At 32.0% G+C, this 13397-nt stretch overlaps 1 protein-coding gene across 3 annotated transcripts in view; it reads left to right on the top strand.

Annotated features, from left to right (window-relative positions):
* The window catches only part of LOC105150662 (uncharacterized), a 202638-nt gene extending 190921 nt beyond the window's left edge, over positions 1 to 11717 (top strand). For 2 of the 3 annotated variants that reach the window (XM_087410672.1, XM_087410675.1), the window contains one exon: positions 11005 to 11717. In XM_087410672.1, the coding sequence (XP_087266798.1) occupies positions 11005 to 11247 (243 nt within the window). In that variant the 3' untranslated portion in view covers positions 11248 to 11717. The remainder of the gene's footprint in view (positions 1 to 11004) is intronic. The other variant, XM_087410673.1, reaches the window with a different exon arrangement.
* The last annotated feature ends 1680 nt before the right edge of the window (positions 11718 to 13397 follow it).

The raw sequence follows: 13397 nt of genomic DNA, 5'->3' as shown, positions 1-13397 counted from the left end.
CGAAACACCCTATTTTTGATTTTAGAATTTAACAGCTGTCGGGAGCTTTCCAAAACATTATAATAAAGTCTGTTTTTTAATCACTATTTTTCAAGTTATGAGAGTTGAAAGTTACGGAACCGCCGCGGCATTAGCATTATCTAAGTTAAGGTGTTCGTATCCCTTTTAATGATGCGAGGATGGGGTGATCATAGGAGGTCTTACGCAAGCGGAAAGATTTTCAATCAATCTTTTAGAAATAAAGACAATAGTATATCTAAATCAACTGTCATTCGTTTGAGCATTTGTCAATCCTTTAACCCAGCTCGCTTTACTAGTTTTTAATTACTTTCTCGGCTAGATCTCCACCGGGATCTGGAACATCGTCGAGTTATATCTCTAAATAGAAAACATATTTTTAACTTATCACATGCAAAATTGATATCTCTAGAGTAAGACAAGAACAAATAAACGATGATGAAACAAAAAATATTTTATTCTTAAATTACATCATAAAAAGTTAAAATCTGAATTGCAATGTGAAAAATCGCATTACATACGTCATATCTCAGTATGGCAAGCTTAAAAGAATATTACATATTATAGCAAATACTCAAATTGGTATCCCTCCGCAGTCTGACAATGTGCTAGACGATCATAAAAACTTAAGACTGCATTTCTACAGAATTCGCGAGGCATGATTCTAAATTCATTTATTCGTTGACGTAAATCATTAAGATTTTGAAGTTTAGTATTATAAATTTTTCCCTTTAAATATCCCCACAAAAAAATAGTCGAGTGGATTTAGATCAGGCGATTGTGCTGGCCATTCAATGTAACCCCTTTTTCCTATCCACTTATTCGGAAAAACTTCATTCAGATATTAGCGTACTCGTAAACCGTAGTGAGATGACGCCTTTTCTTGCTGGAACCAAATGTCATTGAAGTTTTGACGAGCGATCGGATTGCCGGAACTATTTCATCTTGAAGCATGGCTAAGTAATTGTCAGCGTTTAAATTACCTTCAATAAAAGAAGGCCCAATAATGACTTCATTTAAAATTCCAGCCCATACGTTGACTTTTTGCTGATTCTGAGTATGTATAATACATCAAATGAGGATTTTCACTCCAATATCTGCAATTATGTCGATTTACATTCCCAGTTAGCTCAAAAGTAGCTTCATCTGAAAAAATAATGTTGACTACAAATAAAAGATTTCTATTGATATTTAACATCATATTTTCGCAAAATTCAATGCGACGATCAAAATCATCTTCACATAGTTCCTGCGCCAGATGGATCTTATATGGATGAAATTTTCCCTTTTTTAGAATTTTATGAACTGAATTTTATGATGATAGGATCAATGTCGTGTTGTGCAACTTTACGAATTGAATTACGCAGATCTTCGATAAAAAGTTGTGGAACATTCAATCTTTTATCACGATTTGTCGCTATTACTGGTTTACCTTGTCTATTACGGTCTTTTACAAAACCCATTTCTTCAAAACTTTGTACAGTGCGAATAACAATCGATTTAGTTCTGTCACATGTGCGTAAGACCTACGATCACTCCATTCTCGTATCATTAAAAGAGATATATGCTCAGTAAACATTATAAAATATTTTGAATAAATACTTTATAAACAAAGATAACTATGTGGCGATAAGCAGTTTCAGAATGGAGTATCACAAAAAAGTATACCTTTTCAATCGCAGGCCACAGAAAGAGTGAACTTGACAGGAGAGATCACTAGCTTATGTAGTCTTCAGCATTGTTGAAAGAATGTGAAGGAGGTAGAGGGGATGGAAAGGAGTAGGAAGAAAAGGGGAGGAGGGAAGGAGAAGGAAAGGATAAGAGGAACGAGAAGATAGAGATACAGACATTCGCGAGCACATACATGATTCATAAATCCAGTTGGGCACTCTCTCCGTAATACCTTAGATAATGCTAATGCTGGCAGTTCCGTAACTTTCAACTCTTAACTTTCAACTTGAAAGGAACTGACTAAAAAGAGGCTTTATTATAGTGTTTGGAAAGTTCCCGACCTCAGCTATTAGATTCTAAAATCAAAAATAGGATGTTTTGTTTAAAGAAATCGATTTGACCTTGACTTGATCTTGATGGCCAAGATCAAATTGATAAGGTCAGTCCTTTTCAACCCTACAACTTTTGTATAAAACATTTTTCTCAAAAATGATTACTTTTCAAGATACTTAAAGGGTCCGACTTTTTTTACACCCTGTACATGTATGTATGTGTATGCATATATGTGTGTGTGTATATATACAATATATTGTATATATATATATATATATATATATATATATATATATATATATATATACGCTATCAATAATAATAATACTAAAAACTAAGCTAATATCTAAGTTTTCTGACAATGTGTGTATGTGTGTGTGTTTATGTGGAGTGAGGTGGTGTGATCAAAGGGAGGGGAACTTTGCAGATTCGGCGAGATTTTCAAGTGATTGGAAGATCTCGTCGAAGGATCTGTTGTCCTCCGAAGGGAGGGAGAAAGAGAGAGGAGGAATTGCGGGCTGTCGAGAATCTATCAGGGCAGAAGAGTAAGAAGGGGAAAGAAATTTGAAATTTATAGTTGGAAGGGACGAAGGATCGTCCTCGGTCAAATCCATCACTCACTGAGGATGAGACCTTCTCCCGAATAATTGGCTTTTTGTGGGCCTTTCCCAGCTCAGCATGGGTCTCTTCGGAGATAAAAGTTCTCGACTGATTTTTCACGATTATCAAGACCTCTCTTTTTTTTTAGTGCCTCGATCTTAACTCGCTCCCTTCGATCCGCCCGATGACAATTGCGCTTTACCATCTACGTTAGAAATTTTCCTTTTTAATTTATGGAGTTATGATACTGAAATTGATGAAGAGTATTTGCATTGGAAGGGATAAGTGAGAAAAAAGGAAGAGGAAAAAAATAAAATTAAATAAATGAGGAGATTTGAATCTCTCGAAGCGCCTTATGGCTTCGAGTGATAATAGAGACCGAGAAAGGAATGAATTACTCAAAGCATTTTACTGTTCTAAGTAATCCGAGAGAGAGAGAGAGAGAGAGGGGGGGAGGAAGGGAGGGAGGGAGGGAGGGGGAAAGAGAGAGAAAGAGAGAGAGAGAGAGAGAATTTACAAGAGCGTTTTACCGGTTCTTGGGACTGGAAAGAATGAGTAGGAATCACTTGAAGCATTTTATTGCTTCAAATATTAAGAATAATAAGGAAATATAATATTCTTGAGAACGGGTGCTTTCTATATAAAGATTATGCATTTCGCGGGTTTCCTCCGTGTCCAGATCCATTTTTGGAATGCCAACGTTGGCTTAATTGGAAATCTGAACTATTTGTAACTTAGTGAAATGGATGCGTTCTTAGATGAGGATGAGACTGGTTTTATGAAGGATGTTTATCGATTTGTGAGTTCCTAGGTCCTTGAGTTGTAAAAACTAGAAAAAGACAAAAACCTTCTCTCGGATAAAGCATACAAAAAGCTTGACAAGATTCAACTAATACAATCGCGCAGAACACCAAGATCCTGGTGAAAAAAAGCAACATTCCTAGTAAAATCAAATCAAAGCAACATTTCCAGTAAATTCAAATCAACATTAAAACCTACAAATCCTCTCTCACCAAGACTATACGGACTACCAAAAGTACACAAACCAAACATTCCCCTCAGACCGATGTCAGCGCCATACACTCCCCGACATACAACTTATCCCGCTTCCTAGCACAAACACCTCACTGGAAAACTCTACTACAACCTCTCACTGAAAAATCCGAATCACACATAACTAACTTAACGGACTTCATACAAAAGATCCAAAAAATTCGATTACATTCCACAGACCTGTTTGTAAGTTTCGACGTATAATAGAATTTCTTTTCACACAAGTCCCAATAAAAGACACATTAAATAATAAAGGCTTCATGTGAAGTCTGCTCCGACCTCATCCCGCTAATAGAGCACTGCTTAACAACCACTTACTTCTCCTATAACAACCAATTTTACGAACAAATTTCAGGAGCGGCAATGAACTCTCCTATTTTTCTTGTAATCGCCAACATCTTTATGGAGAATTTTGAGAAAGAGATCCTCGGAAAAACTCCAAAAAACCAGAAGTTTGGTTCCGTTATGTAAACACATTCGTGATATGGAAACATGGCAGAGCCGAACTCTGTAAATTTTCTTATTTTTCTCAACAATCAACATTCAAATATCCACTTCACTATAGACATAGAAGAAAACGGAATTTCCCTTCCTAGATGTTCTTGTCTCTAAGAAAACTGATGGTACCTTAAGCCATCAAATGTACAGAAAAATGACACAGATAGATACCTACATGCCGAATCGCATCACCACCCAGCACAAAAACAGTCTGCAATCAACTCACTTGTACATAGAGTTTTCACCATCTCTTACAAAGAACATCTACAGACAGAACTCAATCACTTAAAACTAGCTTTACAGAAAAACGGACACGACAAAAAAGACATAATCAATAAACAATCATACACAAAACAATCAATAAACATGCAAACTAGAAAATGGTCTCTGACACATAATCAGACGAAAGGATCCTATTAATTTTCTCTATGTTAAAGGAACAATAAATCGGATTGGCAGGATATTAAACAAACACAATATCCGAACTATCTTTAAACCACCCAAAAAAATAGGACAAATCTTAAAATCTAAAGATCAAAGACCTCCACTCAACTCCGCAGGAGTATACAAAATACCTTGTTTCTGCGGACAAGTATACATTGGAGAAACCGGGAGAACCATGATCATCTTTAATAAAAGAACACCAACGTGATGTCAGGCTAAAACACGTCACACAGTCAGCATTATCAGAATATAATATCGAAATAGGATATCAAATATTGTTTGACAAAACGACCACAATAGCCAACATTACATCATACTTTCTAAGAAAGTATAGAGAAGCAAAATAGAGATACAAAAATACCCTAACAATCTGAATAGAGATAATAGCTACAACATAAATAAAATATGGAAAACCTTTCTTCCGATTATTAAGACTGAGCAATTCCTTCACTCCCCCCCCCCCCCACCAACAATTCTCGTCTTTCTTCTTACTATTCCAACAAGTAGCGTAATATAAAAGGAATGGCCTGGAGGAACAGCTCAGTATCAGACTGCTCCTCGTCTTGATAAAGTGGACGTCAAGATTCATAAAACGTTCCAAGAATGGATCTGGAGGAAATCCACAAAATGCATAATCTTTATATAGAAAGCATGTGGAAGCCTCAAGAATATTATTTGATATATATTTTGATTTAGGTACACGTTTTATTATATTTTTAAATAAATGTTATGAGCTATACCGACTCAACAAAAAATAGGAAACACTCTTGAACATGCACAAAATTGCGTAATATTCTGAACCGCAACCGGTGAAAAATTATCACAAACAAAAATCAAAAAAACATTTAAAATTTCTACTTTCGAAATTGGTAATTGATATTTCAATCTGACTGATTCTTTATGGAAATATACGAATATACAAATGGATATCCGTCAAATCTAAAAAAATTTTACAAACTTTACGAAGATCTATGGCGTGAAGTAAAATTCACACAAAAATATGGTTTACAGCAGTCTAAAGAGTGAATCTTTATCTTCAATTTGCTTTTTTATTGGGTGCTGTATGATTTTTTTTACGAAGTTATTGAACATTGAAGCAAAAATGATTACTTTTGCTTCAACATTCAATAATTCGGTGAAGAAAAATCGTACAGTACTCAATAAAAAAGCAAATTTAAAATAAAGATTTACTCTTTCGAATGCTGTAAACATTTTTGTGTGATTTTTACTTCGCGCCATTTTCAGACCTTTATAAAATTTGTACAAAATTTTAAGATTTGAAAGATATCCATTTGCGTCCTTATAACTCCGTAAAGGATCAGTCAGATTGAAATATCTATTACCGATTTCATAACCCAAAAGTGATCATTTTTGTTTCAAAAACTCGAAAAAAAATTATACAGTGCTTGATAAAAAAGCAAATTAGTTATAAGAAATTGACCAATTTTCTTGTAGTATGACTTAAAGCTTATTAATGACTTATTGTAGAATGCCCATTATTCTCTGCAAGAATGTTAGATCTATGAATTAATTGTTAAACAAAACTAAATGCTGCAACGCTGTATAAAAAAATATTCTTTATCCAAAGTCGTCACTGGTCACTGCTTACTTGAAAAATACAGGCAATAGGAACAGGGAATAAGAAATTTCTATCTATCAGAAACTGTGTACTCTGTGCAGAATGAATGTTTTCTGATATGAGTACTAAATCTGTTATTCTCTAATTACAAATAAATGCAAAGCACAGCTGTTATATAATATAATAGTAATATATAAAAATCTTATATTAGGTGTAGTAAAAAGAAATCCATTATTTTTCCAATAGATGGCTTTAGTATCTCGTCTACGCGTGATACAAATTACTAAAACCATCTATTAGAAAAATAATGTATTTCTTTTTACTATACCTAATATATGCTACATAATATATAATATAACGGTTATCTACCTTCGACATAACATGTTATACAAATGTGTCACATTAAGATTATGTTGCTGTTACTTTTCTGTAACAAGTATATATCAAAATAATGCAACAGTTATATAACATTTAACAGATAGAAGAACTCTTCATACACAAAATAAATAAAGGACAAAGTAAGAGCCAAACACATTTTAAATTGTAACACAATTAAATAGAATAAATTATAAATAAAGAAAAATAAAAATAAATAAAACAGTTTAAATTCAAAAATAAAAAATTTCAAGTTTCGGTTACCGGATTGAGCCCTCTTCAGACATTCGCTTATCACAAAGATCGCTGTATAAATTAGTTGTCGAAAATGCCCGCATATTCCTTATAATAACAACTCGACATTATTCGCATACGATTGGATAGTCAAATGTGTTACATATCTCTTGGAAAAGAATCTAATCGATAAAAAAGACAAAAAAAAATCTTACTAAATACTAAATCAGATCAAAGTAACATATTGGAATTTTAACAAGTAAAAACTCACCAAAATCCATGTGTAAATTATTCAAACAAGTATATGCATATAAGTATGAAAACAAATTAAAATGATATAATAAAGGGTGTCTCAAAATGACCTGACATTTTAATGTATTAATAAAACATATTATTTATTTGAAAAGTACACATGTTTTTAGTTTAATATAAAGTACAAACATGAGGAGGTTATATGTGGAACACAATATCCGATAAATGGCCGCTTCGACTCTATTTGCAAACGTTCATTCTTTTGACAAAATTTTCAATGACATTTTGGCATAATTGCGGACTAATTTCATTAATGGTACATCTAATTTCTTCCTTCAACTCCGGAATGGTCTGTGGATCATTGGCATACACTTTTCCTTTCAGAAAACCCCAAAGAAAGAAGTCCAATGGCGTCAAATCGCACGATCTTGGTGGCCAATTCACATCGCCGCGGCGCGAAATAACACGACCATGAAAAATGTTCACTATATTTGTAGTGGATTTTCACAATTTCTATGCGTTGCTCGATCGTTTAATTCTCCATGACTAAACCTCAATACTTCCTGATGCCAGTTGTTAAAGGTTAGTACGTTACGTTCGCTGCAAAAAAAATGGCGCGCAATTTAAAATGTCAGATCATTTTGAGACACCCTTTACATAAAATGAAATATATAATATACAATTTAATGGAACGCAGTTATGTAAGACGGACATAGTGTGTCGATTATAATGTGTGTTCGCTGATACAAATCAACACGGACTGAGAGAGGAGACGGACTGTCAGTATCGAAGAGTCAAACTTTATTTATACAATAGGTATGCTGTAGAGACCTTCAGTGTTAGTTTATAAATTAAGATTATTTTTCTACTTTTTAATATTGAGCATCTCAGAAATTAAGCATTTCCTATAGCAAGACTCTTCATTCAAGATTTTAACGTTGTCCCATTGAAATCATGATCATACTGCAATCTATGCTCCGTTATGATAGAACGGACAGAAGTGTCATGTCTAATATAATTACGATGTTCTGTAATTCTGATTTTCAATTGTCTGCCCATCTGTCCAACGTATGACGCATCACAATTATTACACGAAATCTTATAAACTACATTCCTCTTAGATGTATGGGGACAAATATCCTTTTGTACTTTTATATATTTATTCATTTTATTAGGACTATAAAAAGATACCCTGATGTCGTTTTTGTTGACCCATTTAAATTTCTCTGTGTAAAAAGGAATAAATGATACTGTAAGCCAAGATTCATTCATACAGACATTGTTAGCCAAATCTTTATGTACTATGTGTTTGTTTTTAAATAAATTTTTTATATGTTGATTAACTGTGTCAAAAATAAAAATTAATGGGTAATCATTATCTAATAAAATGTTAATAATAAGTGTCAAATTTTTCATAACGTCAGAAAGTAAAAAAGCTCTGTCAACCCAAAAAAAATTGTACCTTTCTTTTGTGCAATCGGATTTGAGTAGAAATTTAAAAATCTCCTTGAAAAAGTAGATTTACGATACTAGTCAAAAACAAATCGATTATTACTAATAAATAATATAGTTCAAAAAATCTAATTTTTCTCTCCCTATTTCTATAGTAAATTGAAGACATGGATGAAATGAATTAAAGCGTTGTAAAAGAATATCAATTTTTGAAGGAGAAACTGCAGTACAAATATCATCTACATATTTATGGTAAAATCGAATGTCCACTTTTAACGACATCAGGGACACCGTCTCCAATCTCCTCATTACCAGATCCGCTATCATAAGTGATAAATGAGAGCCCATGTCGAAGCTTTGCTTATAAATTTTGTTGTCAAATGAAAAAAAGGTGGAATCGAGAAAAAAACCGTATCACTCTCAGAAACTCATTCTTAGATAGAGAGCATTCCTTAGAAATAAAACTCTATTACAATCAACCGCTATATCTATTGGAACATTCGTAAACAGTGAGATAACGTCCAAGGAAATTAATTTATATTCATCTGTAATATGTATTCTTTTTAATTCTTTAACTAATTGAAAGCTATTTTTGATATAACTATCCTTAGGAATTGTTTTGAACAATATGTTATGCAAATATGTAGCTAGTGCGTATAGCGGACTGCCTATCGAGGAAACAATAATTCTGAGAGGACAACTCGATTTGTGAATTTTTGGCAATCCATAGACTTTCGGAACCAATCCGTCACTATAATATAACTATTCTATACTTAGAATCCTTGAAATATTCTTTTGTTTTCCATCTAGTAAGCGTAGACTTTAGAGCTGTCGTAAGTTTTTGATAGGATGTTTCTTAATGGATACATATGTATCTGAGTCTCCTAATGTGGTCATTTTATTTATGTATGTGTCCATAGCAACTATGACGTTACCTTTAAATTTTTTACCAGTTAGATTTTTTTCCAAGAGATATGTAACACATTTGACTGTCTAATCGTATGTGAATAATGTCAAGTTCAACATCAAGATTCACTCGAGCTGTTATTATAAGGAATATACAGGCATTTTCGATAACTAATTTGTACAGCGATCTTTGTGATAAGTGAAGAGAGCTCAATCCGGTAGCCGAAACTTGTAATATTTTATTTTTGAATTTAAATGTCTTATTTATTTTTATTTTTCTTTATTTATAATTTATTGTATTTAATTGTGTTACAATTTAAAATGTGTTTGATTCTTACTTTGCTCTTTATTTATTGTTATTTAGTTATATAACAATTATTTTGTAACTATATACCAAAATATATTATGTATATTAATATCACTACAATATAACATTCTGTTATATTATGTGTTATTTCCAGTTATATTGTAGCTATATTATGTGTTATTTCAGGTTATATTGTAGCTATAATCCGTGTTTGCTGGGATATTACACATGAAACGACATAAACTGCATAAGCATTGCTTAAAACAGTTGGATCATCCAGCATAAAGATATCATATTGATTTATATAAGATGCTAATGCAGCGGTCTTATACAATGTTTTTATATATAACTAATATGTCATTTTATGTGTGATCGCTCTAATAAAATATATATAAATGAGATTATGTAACTGTAATATAACAATTACATGACGTTGGAATTATTTATATTATAGTCACATAACATTTCAGCACGTTATGTAACCATTCTGCATCTTTTCTATAACTATGCAACAGTTATTGTATATAATGTTTATTACAATGTTTGTGTATTTATTTTATATAAATGTAATTTGCAGTGAGTGGGAAATTACAACTAACATGTACGTTACATGTAATCGACATATCACCTGTTACATTCTGTTTTATTACAGTAATATACAATTATATAACTGCGTTTGTTGAGTCGTTATTTGTAACGAAGTTACAGTTACAAGTTATTTTTTTGGTTAACTTACGTTACTATTGCTTTTTGATAATTGTAAGGATAATATAATTTACACTTTGTTGGTAATGGTCCGATAAACAATTTTTCACGCATGAATATGTATAAATACGTATGAACATACATAAACACGCATAAATATTTATAAACATGTATAATTATATTATATATGAAATATGTATGACCATATTCATACATTCTTCTTTCTTTTGTAAAATTACTTTTTAGTGTAATAGAAATAATGATATTAATGTGAAAACATAAAAAATTATTAAAGGAATAATTTTCCTAACCAATATTTAAACTAAAAGTATTACAAGTATATTTTTTTTAGACCGGTTGTATTTTAACACTTATTTTAGACTCATTTTAAGAAGGTAATACGAAGGTAATACGAGTAATTACTTTTTAAATAATGGTAATTATAATGAGTTATATTTAAAAATCAGTAATTGATAACTTGTTATTTTTTTTATTTGGTAAGAGGTAATTGTAACTTGTTACTTTAAAAAAATAACTTTCTATTCTTTAAAAATTAATTATATATTTTTATTTACAGAGTATACAATTTACTTGGTCAGTTTATAGTTCGTCGTGGGTTTGTGAATCGCAAAAAGTGAAAAGTAACGTTTTTATGATACTTCAAGGAAGCCAAAAACCGATTTTAATATCTATGAGTGGTTTGTTACCTGCCCTCACATTAGAATATTTTGCGAGTGTAAGACTTTTAAAATTATATATTATTTTCATATCTTTGTTACAATATATTTTAAAAAGTTTGTATTACATTCACAGTTCCTAACTTCGGTTTTGTCCTATTTTATGACAATGAGAGCAGCGATTACCACGTAAATTGATAAATACATTTATTTACACTACAATACATGTTACATTAAATTTAAAATAATTATAGTACATTTTATATATGTATTAGGTGTTGGAATTAATTCGTAGCGTTTTTTAATGAAAGAATGTTATTTATTTCACATGAGCATTAAAAAATACATTAATGAAAGTACTTCCCATCACTTGTAAAACGCTACGAATTAATTCCAACACCTAATATATAAAAACAGAAAATTGTAAAATAGATATTATTATATCGTATATTTCACATCAACCGTATTATCTGCGTGCCCAAAAATCAGTGCAATGAAAATAAAAACGTTCAAGGTGTTCAAATTATTCATATGTACATGTACTTTCGAAAGAAATGTGCTGTTTTGAGAGATCCAATATACCGCCGAGAAGTGATGAACATCGCAAATGTAACATTTTCTTACTTAAACTATTGTACTGATTCCTAATTGATTTGAAAAGAATTACTTCTAGGTTTTTCGAAGTTGTTAATTACGAATCTACTGTAAAAATTTCGAAATTTAAAATAGTAGATCCAATATGGTGACCAGCATACGAAACCTTGAGCATTATATTCTTAGACCTACAACTTCTTTTAATTCCCATTCTTTTTAATCCCGAGCGTGAAGGAGGGGTAAACTATATTAAGCTAGCCTTACAATAAAAAATATTTCATCACTAATAACAGGAAGTGATAATTGACTTTTAAGTTTACATTCAACAATGTCGTACTATGACATGTACATGTAAAGCGTTTTGTCCATTAAACTGCCTTTCACAATTCATTCAATTAATATTACATTAAAATTAGCAATATAAATGAACATTAATGTACATACATATGTAATAATTATTAATATACATGAGTTAAACAGAGATAGAGTGACAGAAAGAGAGGGGAGGGAGGAAGGAAGGAGAGGGAGAGAGAGGGGGGAAGAGAGAGGGACAGGGGGGCGAGAGGGGGAAAGAGAAAGAGGAATGGACGACGACGACATCGATGACATTATCTTTTCAAAAATTTACAAAAAGCAGTGAAATTTTTAAAAAATTTCTTTAAAAAAGACAAAAATATACGCCAAGTGCATAAAAAAGCTATCGAACATTACATTCCTTGTAATAAAAATTCAAACATTACATTCGAACATTACATTCCTTGTAATAAATATAAAATAAATGCAATGATCATTTCATGACGCAAGACAGATTGATAAGATAGATTGAAAGTGACTGAAATGGTCAAAGTGAAGAAAAAACTTCTGACGTTCTAACATTATTATATGAAGCAGCGTCGCTTTGATGCAAACACGATCTTTACAATTATAACACACGAGGGTTAAATTTGATTCCAACTTGATGTAACTCTGGGTCTTAAGAATATTATTAATTTTACTGAAGATGGCCAGATTGTGGCCGAAACGTTTAATGTTTTTATTGTAATTCGTAATGCAAGAATTAAATATCACTAACTACATCTTGTGCTGTGGTTCTTTATGCTCTTTCTTTTCATATATTTTGAAATTATAACCACATTCATTTTTTACATTTGTGAAGAAAAAACTTGGCGTGTCCGGGTTAAATTAATTGTATAGAATTCCGAAAAGGTGAACTTCCTGATTTTCTTGTCGATTGACATACTTATTTTATTATTTTAATGCCCTGATTACAAATATGATAATAAAAATTGCTGACAAGATTATTTTTAAGGTCAAATATTTAAAAAATGATTTTTTTCACATTTTTTTCGCGCGTTTTGCATTGAAAGTTGTGTGCCCCTCGCCAGGAAAAAAGTAGAATGAGAATCGCTTCGCGTAGAAAGAAATCATGCGACCTTAAGCAGGGAGGAAGTTGGGTGGGAATCTTGCATGGAAGTTGTGCGCTCCTAAGCGGGAGGGGGGGGGGGGTGGAGAGATAGTTGAGAGCACTTCGCGTGGAAAGCATAGACATATAAGATAGATCCAGCATTAGCTGTATCTGGATTTGGCAGAATGGTACAAGAGGCAAAATATCGGGGCAACCTGTTCTTCTCTGCGCGTGCATCTTGACAGTAAACTTACTTTGATAATACTCAAGAATTCTACTTTTCTCACCCATTTT

This window comes from Acromyrmex echinatior, chromosome 10 (assembly GCF_024713525.1).
Source record: "Acromyrmex echinatior isolate Ae372 chromosome 10, ASM2471352v2, whole genome shotgun sequence".
Taxonomy (NCBI): Eukaryota; Metazoa; Arthropoda; class Insecta; order Hymenoptera; family Formicidae; genus Acromyrmex; species Acromyrmex echinatior.
This window is presented reverse-complemented; position numbering and strand designations above follow the sequence as displayed.